The sequence below is a fragment of the Adiantum capillus-veneris genome, chromosome 1 (assembly GCF_014529385.1).
Source record: "Adiantum capillus-veneris isolate H3 chromosome 1, ASM1452938v2, whole genome shotgun sequence".
Classification (NCBI taxonomy): domain Eukaryota; kingdom Viridiplantae; phylum Streptophyta; class Polypodiopsida; order Polypodiales; family Pteridaceae; genus Adiantum; species Adiantum capillus-veneris.
In genome coordinates, this window is record NC_140931.1 from 148,940,392 (window position 1) to 148,958,523 (window position 18,132).

The 18,132-nt window shown below is 44.6% G+C and overlaps 1 protein-coding gene across 2 annotated transcripts in view; it reads left to right on the forward strand.

Annotated features, from left to right (window-relative positions):
- The window catches only part of REP (Rab escort protein), a 60,194-nt gene extending 42,929 nt beyond the window's left edge, over window positions 1–17,265 (forward strand). For both annotated transcript variants that reach the window (XM_086521703.1, XM_086521695.1), the window contains one exon: window positions 16,967–17,265. In XM_086521703.1, coding sequence (XP_086377829.1) covers window positions 16,967–17,101 — 135 coding nt within the window. In that variant the 3' untranslated portion in view covers window positions 17,102–17,265. The remainder of the gene's footprint in view (window positions 1–16,966) is intronic.
- The last annotated feature ends 867 nt before the right edge of the window (window positions 17,266–18,132 follow it).

The window sequence follows — 18,132 nt, forward strand, 5'->3', positions numbered from 1 at the left end:
GCTCCCAATGAGTGTGTTGATCATGCTAATAAGACTTTAAAACATCAAAAGCCAACGGATTGTAAATTTCTGTTTGACCATTAGACTGTGGATGAAAAGCAGATGAAAAATTTAACTTTGTGCCAAAATTTTCAAAGAGAGTCCACCAAAAATTTAACGTGAACTTAACATCCCTATTTGAAACGATTGACTTTGGCAAACCACAGAGGGGATACCAATGCTCAATGAACAACCGTGCTACATCTTGTGCAGTGACTGTGGCCTTTCAAGAAATTAACATGCATTGTTAACGATTGTTAAGCATTGTGTGTTCCTTGCATGCAAACTTGGTGGAAGGTTAGTCACAAAATCCATAGAGATATCTTGGAAAGGTCCTTCGGGAATAGGCAACGACATCAAGAGACCATGCTGCCTACTCCAAGGGGCTTTTACTTTTTGACAATTGGTGCATAACGCAACACATCTTTTTGCATTTTAGGCCAATAAAAGAATCTTTCTATTCTGTCTAAAGTGGTGTTCATTCCTGTATGCCTACCCGTGAGAGTCATAAGCATTGTGCAATATGGCTGTCCTCAGAGAGGGCAACACACATAGACGGTGACAAAAATACAACAAACCTTCACGAATGAGATAGTTGCTGGGCCCTTGGGAAGCAAGAGCTGCAACCATTGCTTACCAAACTCGGAATTTGCGTATTGATTCTTCATGTTGTCGAGAGAGACACCCTGAATAGAAACTGTGGATCTTGACTCAAGAGCCAGGATCTGTCCTTTGCGACTTAACGCATCTTCAACATGGTTAGCTTTTCCAGACACATATTCAATCAAACCACCAAATTGCTCAAAAAATTGTGATCACCATGCTTGACGATCACTCCAATGTGCACTAGGTGTCACCAGCGTGTGACTACTATCTATCCTTTTTGTTGATTTCTTTCTTATTATCTATTTACTTTCAATTTTTGGAAACACCCCTCGGGAAATCTAACTGCCTTGCATTGCATAGCTAGTGTGGAACTGTCCAGAGGGAGTCCAGGCCTGATGGCAAGAGAGCACTAAGGTTGGACAAGGACTATGGTTAGCCAAGTGGGGTCATTGACTAGCCAAAGTGGAATCCTTTGCTACAGAGGCTACATTTCAGTTCTGGATGTGGCCGCAATGTACAAAGAGGGTCGGATGACCTAGAAAGATACAATGGCAGCATCTCCTAAAATTTAGGGAACTGCTATTTTGGGACCTGAAAATGTGTTGGCGTCATTACCTCCGGAATGACAAAGGGAACATTTTCTTACTCTGCCGTGAAGTCAACTGGGCAACCGGTTGGGAGATTTTTAGGCGGCAACCTCGAAACGGGAAAATGCTTATAAATGTGCCAAGTGGCACCTTCTGGTGCACTTGCCTCATGCAACAAGAGTTGGCGCTGAATTTAGGAGGGGGAGAGCCTCATTTTCAGTTTTGTCACAGGTTAAGAGCTATGGAGTGCTTGCTTTCCCTCTTATGCACAGTGCGGTGCCAGGAGTGATGCCCTGCACGCTACGCACTGCCCTCTCTCTCCCCTTTGGCAGTATGTTATGCCCCTCTAGTGGGCTCTTCATTTGACCAATGTACAGTTGTGTGGGTTCATGCGCGATTGCCGAGGCAAGAGCCTCTTGCACAGGTACTGGATTAGCTAGCGGCTAATCCCCCCGCAGGTACAGGTGAATTCGGAGAGGTTTCACGCCAGAAAACTCGTCCCATTCAAAGGGCAAGTAGCCCTACAGGTGCAGGAGCTCGAGGACTTGCTACGGATGCGACCGGCATGCGAAACGGAGCCCGAAACAGTAAATTACAGCCTGCTGTGTATTTTTGCAGGTTTAGGGTTTTGGCCCTAAACGGACCCTAATACCCCCAGGAGGTTCGGGGACGCAAGGGGACCGCTGTACAGGCGATCTGGCGCATTTTCAGGGCTGAAAACAGAGAATTCAGCGTGCTGCAGATTCTCGCCAGGTTTTGCAAAGTGCCCGTATGCGTCGGGGAAGTCGGCCAATGCGTGGGAATACTGACTGTGAAGGGTTCTAGTACAGTTATGTTGCCGAAATCAAGCCAGAACATTCAAAATTCAGCCAAGGTTGTACGGGGCAGCTTGGAAAGAACCACAACGTATATTCCCTCTTTTAAACAATAAAGAAATACCGAAAGGGGCGCCTAAGTTAGGGGCCAATCTGGTGTTGGTCTTCTCATACAGGTGCATTCTAGCATCTGTATCCCATTCCCGTCTCTTGTGTCACTATAGCGCAGGTAAAATAGACGACTAATAATGGGTGAAAGCTAAATCAAGGTTTGAAGTAAAGTCTACCGCCCTTTTTGGATTGAACAGGCCGGTTTCATGGTTCCATCGACGGGATTAAATCACTTTTTCCCATAGAAGTGAGCCTTGGTCAGTTTTGGGCTTGAAGACACAGGGGATCATAGACCAGACACAGGGAATTGCAATTATGGCTGACAGACCAGATGATGTGACGGAAGAGGTTTCCTCTTCACAGGGTCAACAGACACATGAAGTGGGTGAGTCCTCGAGACCACCACAGACAGATGGCGATATATTCAGGACCCAGTTGGCTACTGCTGTGGCTATGTTTACACAAGTAATGCAGAACCCAAGGTTTTTAGCCTTTCTGCAACCTCCTGTTCCGTCTCAGCAAGTTGGGTCACTGGATCATATTCAAAAGCCTGTTAAGGCTCGAGCACAGGTGATTCATACCGCACAGTCAATGGAAACACCTGTACACTTGACGGAGAACATGCAGTCTCCACAACCTGTGCCTAAGGTGCAAGAACAGGTGGCTGAGATGCCAGTCTTTCAAGCTATACTAGTTCAGCCCGCCACCTTTCAGCAGCCTATAGCTGGTTCTAATGGGCAGGGAAGCAACCTACAGGCTATGCAACAGGTCTTCCCACCACCTTCAGTACACCCTGGCTATTTTGGAGGTGGATCCGTATTCCAGAGCATGGCTGGTCATGCACCTGGAAATCAGTTTTACACGCCAGGAACAGTGTTCGGGGGTGCTCAAACGATGATGCCTAATCCCATGTACAGTGTCATGGGTATGCAACCAGGGTTTCAGAGCACTCAGGGCCAATTTGCGATGCCACATGCAAATTTTGGTATGGCTGGAATTACAAATCAGCAGCCAAATATGGCATTTTCAGGTCAAGTTAATAGCGGCCAAGGAACACAGATGAACCCTAATAGTGTTCCCATGTTTCAGTCACTTCCATATGACAATTTAACGCCGTTGGAGAGGCCAACTCCGTACAAAGAAGGTGGCAAAGGTGTGTCTTTCACGACCTTTACAGGGTTTGATGACAGGAAGAAGGCTCTCTCATTCCTCCAGCAGTTTGACAAGGCCTATGCAGGGGGAAACTTTACAGAGGCTTCAAAGGTCCGCAAGGCAGCCACTTTCTTGACAGGGAATGTGGGACAATGGTGGACAACTTTATTGCTTCAAGGGCAAGCTCCGTCCACATGGATTTACTTCAAGCAGATTTTTGCAGCAGTATGGTTATCTGATGACTTTGAAGCAGATGTCATGACAGAATGGCACCAGCTTAATGCTGCCACTTGCAGAAATCTGGATGATTACAATCGGAAGTTTTGGAAAGCTCTACTTCCAGTAACTTCCTATAGGTTTGTGCCATTGACAGAACAGATTGAAAAATACTGTTGTGGCCTACCCAAAGGATTGAGAAAATACTGCACGAAGACAAAAGTCACTACTTTGACGCAGCTCATCGAGGTAGCAAACACTGGGAATGGTTTGCTCAAGGGAGAAGATTGTGAATTTAACACTGGCGTCAAGGCAGGATCAGGCAAGAAAAATTCAGCCAAGAAGCACGTTCCCAATGAGGCTCCTAAAGGGACTCAGGAGTCGGCCAACGCAGGGAAAGATAAAGCTACGGCTGAATCAGAAAAAGGACCAGCAAAGAAATGGAAAAGACGTTTTCCTCGCAAGTCAGAAGAGCAAAAGAAGGTCTTGAGGACAGAAAACAAATGCTTTATATGTGAGCAACCTGGCCACATTGCTTACAACTGTCCTACAAAGAAAAAGCCAGCTGATTTTGAAGACAAGGAGGACATGAAAGGAAAGAAGCCCATGGCTGGTCTAGTGCCAGATATGGTGGGCGACAAGCCAAACTCAGATGCAAGTGAGCTTTGCAAAGCATGGGGAAAGGTCAGGGATCAAACAGTGCTTATCTTCTTTGATCCAGGTGCCAAAGCCAACTTTATTTCCCCAGAATTGGCTTCAAAGTTGGGAATCAGACCTAAAGAGATGGGGTATAGAGCAGAGGCAGGTTTGGCATGTCCTGGCCATACAGAGGCTGTGACACCCATCATTGGAAATTGCGCCTACATATCCAGTCCTATGTAGATGCTGAAGAATTTTACATCATGCCACTGGACGGATGTGATGTGTTGTTAGGTATTCCTTGGTTGTTTCGTGTACAGGGAATCATGGATGCCTACAACAAAAAGATCACTGTACAGAGCAGGGGAAAGACTCATATTCTGGATGTAAAGCTTAAAGGGGAGTCTATTCCTACTGTATCAGCTTCTGCTATTACTTCTGTAATGAAAAAGCATCTTTCTGCGTACTTGGTTTTTGCACGTGAAGTGTCAGATTGTGATGAATCAAATTTATCTGTGCTAGATAAAGAAAGGTCAATGTTTTTACAACAGTATAGTGACTGTTTCTCCAATTCATTACCATCTCAATTACCGCGAGAGAGACCCGAGGACCATGCGATAGATTTGGTGCCAGGCAGTAGCCCACCAAATAAGCCTCCGTAAAGGGTTAGTGCGGCTCAGCAGAAAGAGATAATGGGCCAAGTACAAGAGCTGTTAGAAAAGGGGCTGATTCAGCCCAGTTCATCTCCATTCTGTTCTCCAGTGTTGTTGGTGCAGAAAAAGGATGGCTCATGGCGTATGTGCATAGACTACCGTGCACTGAACAAGAATACCATGAAGAATAGGTTCCCTATACCTAGAATTGATGATATTATGGACAAATTAGAAGGAGCAGCTATGTTTAGCAGGATAGATCTAAAGAGTGGGTACCATCAGATCCGCATTAGATCAGAGGATGTGCACAAGACTGCTTTTAGAACGACGTTTGGCCTTTACGAATTTTTAGTGATGCCCTTTGGTCTCACAAATGCTCCTGCTACGTTCAATAGGATGATGGACATAATTTTCCGTCCACACCAGCAGTTTGTTGGTACATTCTTTGATGACATGATAGTCTACTCAAAGAATGAAGAGGAGCATAGGCATCACTTGGCCATTGTGTTCAAAGAGCTACGCAGTCATAGGTTGCTCATCAATGCAAAGAAAAGTGAGTTTTTTTTGGAAGAGATTCACTTTCTGGGACACATTGTCTCAAAGGATGGTGTCAGAATGGATCCTGCAAAAGTTGAAGCGATCAAGTCATGGCCAAATTTGAAGACGGTGCATGATGTCCGAAGCTTTTTGGGACTATGCTCCTATCACAGAAGGTTTATCCGAAATTTCGCTGAGATTGCTTCACCTTTACATGCTCTTCAAAAGAAGGCAGTCACCTTTAGATGGACACAAAAAGAGATTTCAGCTTTTAATCTCTTAAAGGAAAAGATGACGTCAGATCCAGTCATTGTGTTGCCAGATCTTAGGAAGTCATTTGTGGTCCAGTGTGATGCCTGCGGTAGTAGCATTGGTGCAGTGCTAATGCAAGATTGCAGGGTAGTAGCCTATGAGAGCAGAATTTTGCAAGGGCCAGAGATGACCATGCAGGTCTATGAGAAAGAGTTACTGGCTGTGATTCATGCGCTCTTAATTTGGAAACACTACCTGCTAGGTGCAGATTTCGTTGTCCAAACGGACCATCAGACCTTGCGATACTTCTTGACACAAACAAAGTTATCTGAGAAGCATATGCGATGGGCAAATATCTTGTCCATGTTCCATTTTCAGATTGTGCATGTGGAAGGCAAGAAGAACGTTGTGGCTGATGCCTTGTCAAGGAAGCCACAAATTTCAGCTGTGTCGATTCCTTATCATCATGAACTTGATGATATGAGAGAACAGTATGCAAATGATGAAGATTTTGCAAGGGTCTTCGAGCAACTAATGGATGGACAACGTCATGAACACTATCTTCTTAAAGACTGGTTCATGATGATGCATGGCAGATTGTGTGTCACAAAGCCATTGCGACGCAAAGTTATGGAAGAGAGTCATGTCCCACCGTATGCAGGGCATCGTGGTATCGATGCTACAGTTAAAGCGCTTGAGACATTCTTCTATTGGCCTACATTGAGAAGGGATGTGGATGCCTTTGTGCGAGAATGCCTAATATGCCAAAAGGTCAAGTTTGACAGGCAAAAGGCACCAGGGTTATTGCAACCACTACCTATTCCAGATAAACCATGGGAAAGTATTGCTATGGATTTTATCTTTGATCTTCCGAGAACGCAGACAGGAAACGATGGTATTTGGACCATTATTTGCAGATTCAGCAAACAGGCTCATTTTATTCCTGTCAGGAAGAAGATAAAGCCAGATCAGATGGCACGCTTGTTTATGAGCAATATTTTCAAGTATCATGGCATGCCACAGTCGATTGTTAGCGACCGTGATCCACGCATGACAAGTTTGTTCTGGAGAGGTTTGTTTGAGAATATGGGCACCACGCTCAAATTCTCTTCGTCATTTCATCCTCAAACAGATGGGCAGTCAGAAGAGGCAAATTCTACTGTCCTAGATCTGCTGAAGTGTTATGTGTCAGAGCATAAAGGAAAGTGGGAGCAGTATTTGCCATTGGTGGAGTATGCATACAATAATACAGTGCATTCATCAACTGGCAAGGCACCTTTTGAGATAGTTGAAGGTGGCAAGAAAGTTCCTCCCATACTGCATACAAAGGACAAGATATTTGAAGCAGATAAGTATGTTCAGGACATGGATGAAATGTACAAGAAGGTCAAAGTGGCCTTAGAAAGGACTCAGGCAAAGCAAAAGAAAGCAGCTGATCGTCACCGTCGTGAAGTGGTACATTCACTTGGTGATTGGGTGCTTTTACGCTTTGAAAAGGCAAGGTTAAAGAAGATGAAGGGCAAGGAAAGACTGTTGCCAAAGCTCAGCATGCGTTACTATGGGCCTTTTCAAGTATGCGACATAATCAGTGATGTTGCAGATAGGTTGAAATTGCCTGACAGTTGGAAGATTCACAATGCGTTTCATGTGAGTCTTCTCAGACCCTATGTGGGTGATGTGCCAGAAGATATGCCAGCTGAAGATCAGCCGGAAGTCGAGGAACTTGACGAGATCTTGGTCCCGGAACAGATTTTGGCACACAAAGAAAGGAAAGTGAAAGGCAAGGTTGCTAGGCGTTACTTGGTAAAGTTCAGAAACTATCCACCAATGGATGCTAAGTGGATGGAAGAAGGTGAACTTGCAGAGTCACCAACTGTGTTATCACTTTACCTTGAAGCCTTCGATTTGCAACCTACCTTGACCCCTTGAGTTTCAAAGCTACATGGATTGTCAGTGTGACAATGGCTTCTGAAACAAATGATGTACAAGGTATTTAAAGTGAGCTCAAATGAAATACCTGTTATATGAATGTTAGAGCTGTACAGATTGTCAGTTTGGCAATTGCTCTTATGGAATGTCCAAAAGTTTGGTTAGTGCTATAGAAGTGAGTATTTCTTGTCAGTTTGTCAAGGATACAGTGATTGCTTCTATTGAAGAGTACATGTGTAACTGCATTCTTAAACTGTCGGTTTGGGTATGCTCGAAAGTGTTACGGAATCCAACGTGTACTATAAGACAGTGGCAAAATGTGCAGCTACCATTTTGTCATTGGAAAGTTAGTGACTCAAAGCAATGGCAGAGTGCGAAGCTACCTCTATGTCATTGGGACAGGGTTCACACGCAGGCAATACATGAGTCGACGAGGTGTTGAATACACCAGGGTTGACAATGAGCATGTATGTGTCGTACATGTGTCGACAGGTGTTGAATACATCAGTGTTGACTAGGAGCATGAACGACATAGATGCAAACGAGGACGTTTGAGATTTCAAGAGGGGGGTATGTCACCAGCGTGTGACTACTATCTATCCTTTTTGTTGATTTCTTTCTTATTATCTATTTACTTTCAATTTTTGGAAACACCCCTCGGGAAATCTAACTGCCCTGCATTGCATAGCTAGTGTGGAACTGTCCAGAGGGAGTCCAGGCCTGAGGGCAAGAGAGCACTAAGGTTGGACAAGGACTATGGTTAGCCAAGTGGGGTCATTGACTAGCCAAAGTGGAATCCTTTGCTACAGAGGCTACATTTCAGTTCTGGATGTGGCCGCAGTGTACAAAGAGGGTCGGATGACCTAGAAAGATACAATGGCAGCATCTCCTAAAATTTAGGGAACTGCTATTTTGGGACCTGAAAATGTGTTGGCGTCATTACCTCCGGAATGACAAAGGGAACATTTTCTTACTTTGCCGTGAAGTCAACTGGGCAACCGGTTGGGAGATTTTTAGGCGGCAACCCCGAAACGGGAAAATGCTTATAAATGTGCCAAGTGGCACCTTCTGGTGCACTTGCCTCATGCAACAAGAGTTGGCGCTGAATTTAGGAGGGGGAGAGCCTCATTTTCAGTTTTGTCACAGGTTAAGAGCTATGGAGTGCTTGCTTTCCCTCTTATGCACAGTGCGGTGCCAGGAGTGATGCCCTGCACGCTACGCACCGCCCTCTCTCCCCCCTTTGGCAGTATGTTATGCCCCTCTAGTGGGCTCTTCATTTGACCAATGTACAGTTGTGTGGGTTCATGCGCGATTGCCGAGGCAAGAGCCTCTTGCACAGGTACTGGATTAGCTAGCGGCTAATCCCCCCGCAGGTACAGGCGAATTCGGAGAGGTTTCACGCCAGAAATCTCGTCCGATTCAAAGGGCAAGTAGCCCTACAGGTGCGGGAGCTCGAGGACTTGCTACGGATGCGACCGGCACGCGAAACGGAGCCCGAAACAGTAAATTACAGCCTGCTGTGTATTTTTGCAGGTTTAGGGTTTTTGGCCCTAAACGGACCCTAATACCCCCAGGAGGTTCGGGGACGCAAGGGGACCGCTGTACAGGCGATCTGGCGCATTTTCAGGGCTGAAAACAGAGAATTCAGCGTGCTGCAGATTCTCGCCAGGTTTTGCAAAGTGCCCGTATGCGTCGGGGAAGTCGGCCAATGCGTGGGAATACTGACTGTGAAGGGTTCTAGTACAGTTATGCTGCCGAAATCAAGCCAGAACATTCAAAATTCAGCCAAGGTTGTACGGGGCAGCTTGGAAAGAACCACAGCGTATATTCCCTCTTTTAAACAATAAAGAAATACCGAAAGGGGCGCCTAAGTTAGGGGCCAATCTGGTGTCGGTCTTCTCATACAGGTGCATTCTAGCATCTGTATCCCATTCCCCTCTCTTGTGTCACTATAGCGCAGGTAAAATAGACGACTAATAATGGGTGAAAGCTAAATCAAGGTTTGAAGTAAAGTCTACCGCCCTTTTTGGATTGAACAGGCGGGTTTCACTAGGCATAGACTGGAGCGACTTGAGGGCTCGATGATCTGTGCGAGCTGTGAACTCTCTACCATACAGAAAATGCTTTTAATGCTTGAGAGAGTCAATAACAGACACAGGTTCTTTGTTATAAACTGACTAAGTCTTTTTGGCACTCTTTAACTTTCGACTGAGAAATGCAACTAGACAGCCATGCCGTTGAAGCACAGCACCTATGGCGACATTGCTCACATCCGTCCATACCTCAAGGGGTCGTCCCAAGAGACAAGGATGAGACACGACGCTTCTGTCATCTCAACTTTAAGAGCTGCAAAAGCCTCAACGGCTGCCTTGGGCAAAACAACGCGCTATCGGGAAGTTTTCACCCCTTTCAAAACATCAGCCATGGGTGCGGCAATGCGTGCAAAATTCTCTATGTGCGAACTATATGCTTGACATAGACCAAGAAAAGAACGCACATCATATGCAGTTTTGGGCCAAAATCCCAATTACGAACTTGTTCTACCTTTGCGGGATCAAGCTTGACACCTTCCGCAGAAATGATATATCCGAGATAAGTAACTTCAATTAGAAAAAATTCAGACTTCTTAGCTGCAATGTACAACTAACACTCATCCAAACGGGCTAAAACCTTTTCTACATCCTTGTCATGTTGTTCCCACGATGCAGAGAATATGAGAATGTCATCAAGAAAGATAAATACATACACGCTGATTATATCACCAAAACGACCTACCATGAGACGGCTGAATGTACCCTCGACACTTGTCAATCCAAAAGGCATAACCACATACTCCCATTGTCCTCACTCTGTGCGAAAGGAAGTCTTGTAGGTATCGCCTTTAAATACCCTTACCTGATGCTATTGACTTTTGAGATGGACCTTGCTGAAACCTTTGTCCCATTGAGCCTATCGAGGATATACTCAATGCGAGGCATCGAAAACTTGTTCTTGACGGTCATCTTGTTCAAAGCCCTGTAATCAACACACAAACGAGACGAACCATGCTTCTTAAAAGGACTTACACTAGGGGCGTATGAATCCTCTGGCCACCAACTCCGTGAGTTGCCGCTCTAACTCTTCTTCTTGAGTCTTGTTCAAACGGTAGGGAGCCATACTGATTGGCTGTGCCCCTCTGTGAGTTCTATGCGATGGTCCCCCGGCCGCTCGGGAGTGAGACGGGGTGGAAGATCATCCTGCAAAAAGAGGTGCTTATACTTGGTAAGAAAACCTGAATACCTTTCTGGAGCCTTGAGGCTCTGAGTGATTGGAGAGGCATAAATGAATGCCACTTGTGCTCCTCTTCGTAATTCACGCTTCGCCTGCACTTGAGAAATGAGAGGTAAAGAATGAAGACCCTCCTCACCACGAATGATCATGGGAGAGTCACTTTTGGTGAGCGTATTGTCTGCCCAATCAATGAGAGGATTATGTTCACGAAACCATCGAATGCCTAAAATCATATCACATCTGAGAGAGGAGATACAACAAATCTTCTGCGGAAGGAAGCTTACTGAACTGTGAATAACACATCAAGGCACTCTTGTGTAATGAGAGAGTCCATACCGTGAGAGAAGCTAGACACCTCGAGAGGAGTTGTTGGGCTAACCTCCAAGTGGACTCTTTCTATAAGAGTAACTAATCACATCGTGCATACTACCGGAATCAAACAATATGGCAAGACGCTGACCCTTCACATGACCATAAGATTTAAAGAGAGACTCATCAATGTGTGTCAGAGACATGTGGGAGGTAGTGCTCATGGCGTTGCCCATCTTGCAACTGTCAAAGATCCTTGCAAAATCTTCATCAATAGCATACTGTTCCTTCATGTCATCAAGCTCATGATGATAAGGAATGGACACAATTGAAATTTGTGGCTTTCTTGATAACGCATCATCCACAACATTCTTCTTGCCTTCCACATGCAGAATCTGAAAGTGGAACATAGAGAGAATGTTTGCCCATCGCATGTGCTTTTTGGATAACTTGACTACGTCAAGAAGTATCGCAAGGTTTGATGATCTGTTTGGACAACAAAAGCAGTACCTAACAGGTAGTGCTTCCAACTAGAAAGCGCATGAATCATGGCTAGTAGCTCTTTCTCATAGATTTGCATCGTCTTTTCTGGCCCTTGCAAGATTCTACTCTCGTAAGCTACTACCCGACCATCTTGCATTAACATTGCCCCAATACTATTGCCACACGCATCACACTGGACCACAAATGACTTCCTGAGATTTGGTAAAACAATTACTGGATCCGAAGTCATCTTTTTTAAGAGATTAAAAGTTGAAATCTCTTTTTGTGTCCACTTGAACGTGACCTCTTTCTTTTGCAGAGCATGTAGGGGTGAGGCAATCTCGGCAAAGTTTCTGATAAACCTTCTATAGTAACAACATAAGCCCAAGAAGCTACGGAAATCATGCACAGCCTTCAAATCTGGCCATGTCCTAATTGCTTCAACCTTGGCAAGATCCATTCAGACACCATCCTTTGACACTATGTGGCCAAGAAAGTGAATCTCTTCCAAGAAGAACTCACTTTTCTTAGGATTGACAAGCAATTTGTGACTGCGTAACTCTTCGAACACAATGGTCAAGTGATGCCTATTCTCCTCTTCATTCTTTGAGTAGACTATCATGTCGTCAAAGAATGACTCATACTGACCAAATGTCGTCCTAAACACAGTCTTGTGCACATCCTCTGGCTAGATATGAATCTGATGGTACTCACTCTCAAGGTCTATCCTGCTGAAAATTGCAGCACCCTCTAGTCTGTCAAGAGTATCATCAATCCTTGGAATAGTAAACCTGTTCTTGATATTATTCTTATTCAAAGCATGGTAATCATTACACATGCTCCAAGAGCCATCCTTCTTTTGCACTAGATTCACTAGGGAGCAAAAGGGTGAAGAACTAGGTTGAATCAGCCCTTTCTCTAGCAACTCTTCTACTTGGCCCATAATCTCTTTTTGTTGAGCCGCTAACCTTGTAGGGAGGCTTATTTGGTGGGCTACAACGTGGCACCAAATTTATCGCATGATCCTCTGGCCTCTCCGACGGCAATTGAGATGGTAATGAATTAGAAAAACCGTCACTAAACTCTCACAAAAATGCTGACCTTTCTTTATCTAACACATATAAATTTGACTGACAATTATCTGAAACATCACATGCAAAAATCAAGTACGCAAAAGGATAATTCTTAATTACAGAAAGTGATAGCCGAAGCAGAGACAATAGGGACAGACTCCCCTTTAAGCTTTACATCAAGGATGTGAGTTTTGCCCCTATTCTGAAGGGTGATTGATCTTTTTGTCGAAGACATCCAGCACTCCATGTATATGGAACATCCACGAGATTCCCTACAGCGCATGGCACCCTTCTAGTGGCATGATGTAAAAAACTCCACATATGACTGAATATGTATACGCAGCTTTCCAATGATAGGCGTAGCGTAACACACTCTGAGTGGCTAGGACATGCCAACCCTGCCTCTGTTGTGTACCCCATCTCTTCAGCTTTGATGCCCAGCTTGATGGCCAACTTTGGTGGCCAACTCTGGTGAGATGAAGTTTGCTTTAGCACCTGGATCAAAGAAGATAAGTGTTGTCTGGTCTCTGACTTTACCCCACGCTCTGCATAGCTCAATGGCATCTGAACTTGGCCTATCACCCACCATATTTGGCACTAGACCTGCCATGGGTTTAGGCTTCTTGCCTTTCCGGTCCTCTTTGTCATCTGAATCAGCTGGTCTTCTTCTTTGTGGACAATTTGTAGCAAAGTGACCAGGCTGCTCGCATATGAAACATTTGTCCTCAGCCATTAAAGCCTTCTTTTCCTCGACCGACTTGCGCACAAAAGTTCTTTTTCTTAGCGCGTCCTTCAGACGTCTCGGCTGAGTCCTTGAGCTTTGTTTGCCTTTTCTGACCCCTTGGACGCTTCAAGAGTCACTTTCACCACGGGCTTCTTTGCTGAATTTTTGCTGACCCCCTTTCACATTGCCTTGAAACCTAGTGTCCTCTCCCTTCAACAAGGCAAGACGAGTGTTGGCAACTTCCATAAGCTGAGTGAGGGTAGCCACTCTGCTCTTTGTACAATAATCTCGAAGGCCTTTAGGTAGCTCACAACAATACTTCGCAATTTGCTCTATTAGTGGCACAAACCTGTAGGAGGTTACTGAGAGCAACGCTTTACAAAACCTCCGATCGTACTCCTGTAGGCTCTTGCAAGTAGCCGCAGTGAGTTGGTGCCAATCCGTCATGACGTCAGCTTCAAATTCATTCGACAGCCATGGAGATGCAAACATTTTTTTGAAGTATTACCCATGTGGCGGGTGTCTGTTGTTGCATCAATAGTGTCGTCCACCATGTAAGCGCATTAAAAGTGGCAGCTTTCCTAACCTTGGAGGCCTCTGTTAAATTCCCCCCTGCATAAGTTGTATCAAAGTGCTGGAGGAAAGTAAAAGCCTTTGCCTTATCCTGAAAGCCGTTGAAAGTATCAAACTTTACAGCTGCACCACCCTCTTTGTACGCTTTTGGCTTTGCCAATGCTCCCAAATTGTCATAGGGAATTGTCTGCAACATGGGCTCTGCAATAGGGATCATCGGTGCCCCTTGGCCATTGACATTTTGCGTCATTGGTGCCATATGTGCTTGTTGGCGGAAAAACTAGCCATGCCAAAATTGCCCTGCAGCACCCCAAAATGTCCTTGATTGCACTGAAACCCTTGTTGCATGCCAATTTTTCCATACATGGGGTTTGGCATCATGCCTTGCATACCCCCAAACATTGTTCCTGGCATATATTGCTGATTTTCTTGGTTTCCATGCGCATAACCAGCCATGCTCTGAAACACTGATCCACCCCCGAAATACCTAGGATGTATCGTGGGTAGTGGAAAAACTTGTTGCATAGCTTGGGAATAGGCGTCCTAACCACTTGTTCGTGAACAGAAGGAACTTGTCTTGGAGCCCCACGTGACTTTGCAACATGTGAGTGCTCTCCGCCTTGCTGGGATGCACAAGTGACTTGGGCTTGAGCCTCAACAGTCTCTATTGTATGAGGCAATTGCCTTGTATGCTGTGACATTGTTGGCGCTTGCAGAAATTCCATAAACCTAGGATTCTGCACCAACCAAGAGAAGACATTCACAACGGCGACCAACTGGGTCCTGAACGTAACCTCGTCTAGTTGCCTAGTCATATGGCCTTCACCTTGTGGAGCATTCAAATTAACAATAGGTACAGAGAGGGGTGGCCGTGAACTCTTGTCAACCTCGAACATTGGAGGAATAGCCTGTCTGTCCTCACAGAGGAACCCTCTTCTCTGGCATCGTTTGTCTTGTCAGCCATAGTGTAATTCCAAGTTCCTATGCTTTGTCTTCGCCGCAAACCAACCAAGGCTCACTCTTTAAGAAAAAAGTGAACCATGAAACCGGCCCGTAGGGTGGTAGACTTCATGAAGCTTTCACCCGATTCTTTTCTTGGAAAACCTTCACTTGACTTTATGACACAGAGGAAAACTTCACAAATAAACCTGTGACTGGAACTAACACTTCACACAAACCACGGCTTGGCAGCTAGAGTGCTACCGAGCAGACAGCGACACCCTGTAGGCCCCAAAGAGTGGCGCCCCTTGCGGTATTTCTTTATTTTTATAAAACTTGGGAGAAAACCTGCAAGTTCCTATGGGCTGTCCCGCTTTTACCGGGCTGAAAATGGCCTACTTAGCCCGATTTTGGCAGCATAACTGCAGTAGGAGGCTTCACAGACAAAATCCCCATGCCAAAGGTGATTTTCCCGGCGCATACAGACACTTTCCCAAACTGGCGAGAATCTGCAGCACGCTGAATTCTCTGTTTTCTGCCCTGAAATTGCACCAGATCACCTGTATAGTGATCCCATCACTTCCCCGAAGTGCCTGGGGTATTAGGGATGGATGAGGTTCCAAACCCTAAACATATACATAGCAGGCTGTAATTCACTGTTTCGGGCTCCGTTTCGCGTGCTGGTCGGATCTGTAGCAAACCCTCGAGCTCCCGCATGTATAGAGCTACTTGCCCTTTGAATTGGACGAGATTTCTTATGTGAAATCTCTCCGAATTCACCTATACTTGCAGGGGATCAACAACTAGCTAACCCAGTACCTGTCTTGCATCGGCAATTGCGCATGAACCCACAACACTGTACATATAGATGGAAAGCCCTTGAGCCGGGCATTATGATTTTGTATTCAAAGGGGGAGAGGTGTGCGTGAGAGCGGAATCATTGCGCTTCATAAAGCAAGGGGGAAGGCAAGCTTTCCATTAAAGCTGTGATCGCTATAAAGATGATCGCTATGCTCAAGCACTACTCACACATACACTGTAGTCACTTAATGAAGCCAAAATCAGCATCCAGTCTCAAATTGGGCACCCCTCTTCGTGCAGGCTGGGAAATTTGACCTGGAGCCGCCATGTGTCCACTTTGCCTCTTTTGAGTTAATTTCCTAGTACCCACCGACTTATAACGTGTAGCGAGGGGCCTAAGTGACTTTGAGCTGAGCCTAGACACCCTTTACTGCTCGGATTCCAGTGCCGACTCTCCCGAGCATCTCGGGGCAACCTGCCCTTCCCGACTGCGGGTGAAACTCTCGGTCGTCGGTGTTTCACAATGGCCACACAATGTCCGGCCATTTGTGACTTTAAAAAGAGGGTCTCTCAACGGAAAGAAACCAACAACTGAGCCCAACAAAAATGGCGGAACTGCTATGTCAGCATAACACCGCAATATGCGGTGCTTTTTACAGAAATCAGCAGCCACGTCATTTTTACACAAGGTTTAGGGTTTTGTGCTTTTGTTTTTTCGAGGTTTTTGACCGGCTTACTCTGGTCCACTGGACCTAATTCCTTGTGTATACCATGTCACCACACTTGTGACATACCGTGTGGCCTCAAAGAGCAATGCATCCTGCATCAACTAATAGTTGGAGTGAACTATGTCCACGTGGTCTGCCTGGATGTGTTTAGATAAGCGAGATTATAGTTTTATCATTTGATCAGTTATGCTTATCAACCTTCAGAAGATGTTAGGCTTTTTTTGTAAAACATACCAACTTTTACTTACCTTAAAACTGATCAAATACGACCATGCCAAGATATGGAAGTGGAGCAGCGATGAAGAAAGCAACAATGAGGAGCAGGGATGCAACCTTGACCCTATTGCATATATTCTCTCTCTCTCTCTCTCTCTCTCTCTCTCTCTCTCTCTCTCTCTCTTTGTCTACTTTCAAATCTCCTTTAGTGCATAGTTTAGTCTGCCGCTGACATATGTTCTTGTGAGAAGTTCTTGTTCAGGTGTCTCTCACCTGCTTGCATTACTTATAATGTGGGTTTTTCCCTATGGCAGGTCTATAAAGGTCTTTATCCCGAAGACGAGTTTTTCCCAAAGCCATCATCATCAGTAACAGATGGATCTGGAGTGGATGGCGAGGTTGGATTCTCGGATGGGTATATTGAGGAATTGACAGAGACAACAACGTAAACATAGTCTCATATTATTTCTGGGTTGATTCACATTCTGCGAGTGTCGTGTGCTAGTGACGCTCTTTCAGAAATGATAAAGCTTTCCGTAAAGAGAAGCTGTGTGTATACAAATTAATTTTACATGGTGTCGCTCATTTTGTTGTAGTCTCACTGTTTTTTTGACATTGGTGTGAGGCAAATTAGTATTATACAATTGTGTATATGTATGTATATAAGTACATATGCGTATATAAAATGCAATGATAGGATACAGTGGAATTGGCCATGTAGTGCTTGTACTTGGCTATCTCCAATCTATGTCTCTTTGCTGTGTGATACTTCCTAGGTAATACTGCCTAATAGAAAGGATTTTCCAATAATCATTATCTAGTTCTCTTCTTATTCAATAGTATATAGAAAACCTTTCTTTAGATATTATAGAATATAATATTGCTCTATCTAATAAGATGGTATTAGAAAACCATAAATTTTGATATTCTAATTATCCAGTATTATATATGACACTTTCTATTAAAATATAATTACACAATGACATAGTACAACTTAATGTTTGTAATTGGTTATGTTCTTCTCATTTTTTACCGTGTGTTCAAGTCTACATCTCTCATTCTATGTGATGATTCTAGCTAGTACTACCTAATAGCATGTAATATCCTTTTGATACTAAATACTGTCGGACGACAATATTTGATAAATTTTGATAATTAAGTTTGTATGAATCTCGTGTTCCGTTGAACAACTTTTTGATCCATTTTCTTAGCTGAGATGGTAGTACCTCCTCTTTGATAGTCATACATGCATTGTGCTTCCATGGGTGTGTCAGACGTGTCGAAGTCATGTCATTTGTTCTTGTGGTGTCATTTGGACCTCATGACCATTGTTTTGTACATGGAATCTTGGTGGTATGCTTCCCATAAATCCGTTGTTCCTCCTGCTAGTCCATTATTGTGTGTTGTGAAATTTGAAGCTTCATCGAAATGGTTTGTTATTTTGTGCATTGGACCATAAGTATTTTGTGTTTCCCGTCCC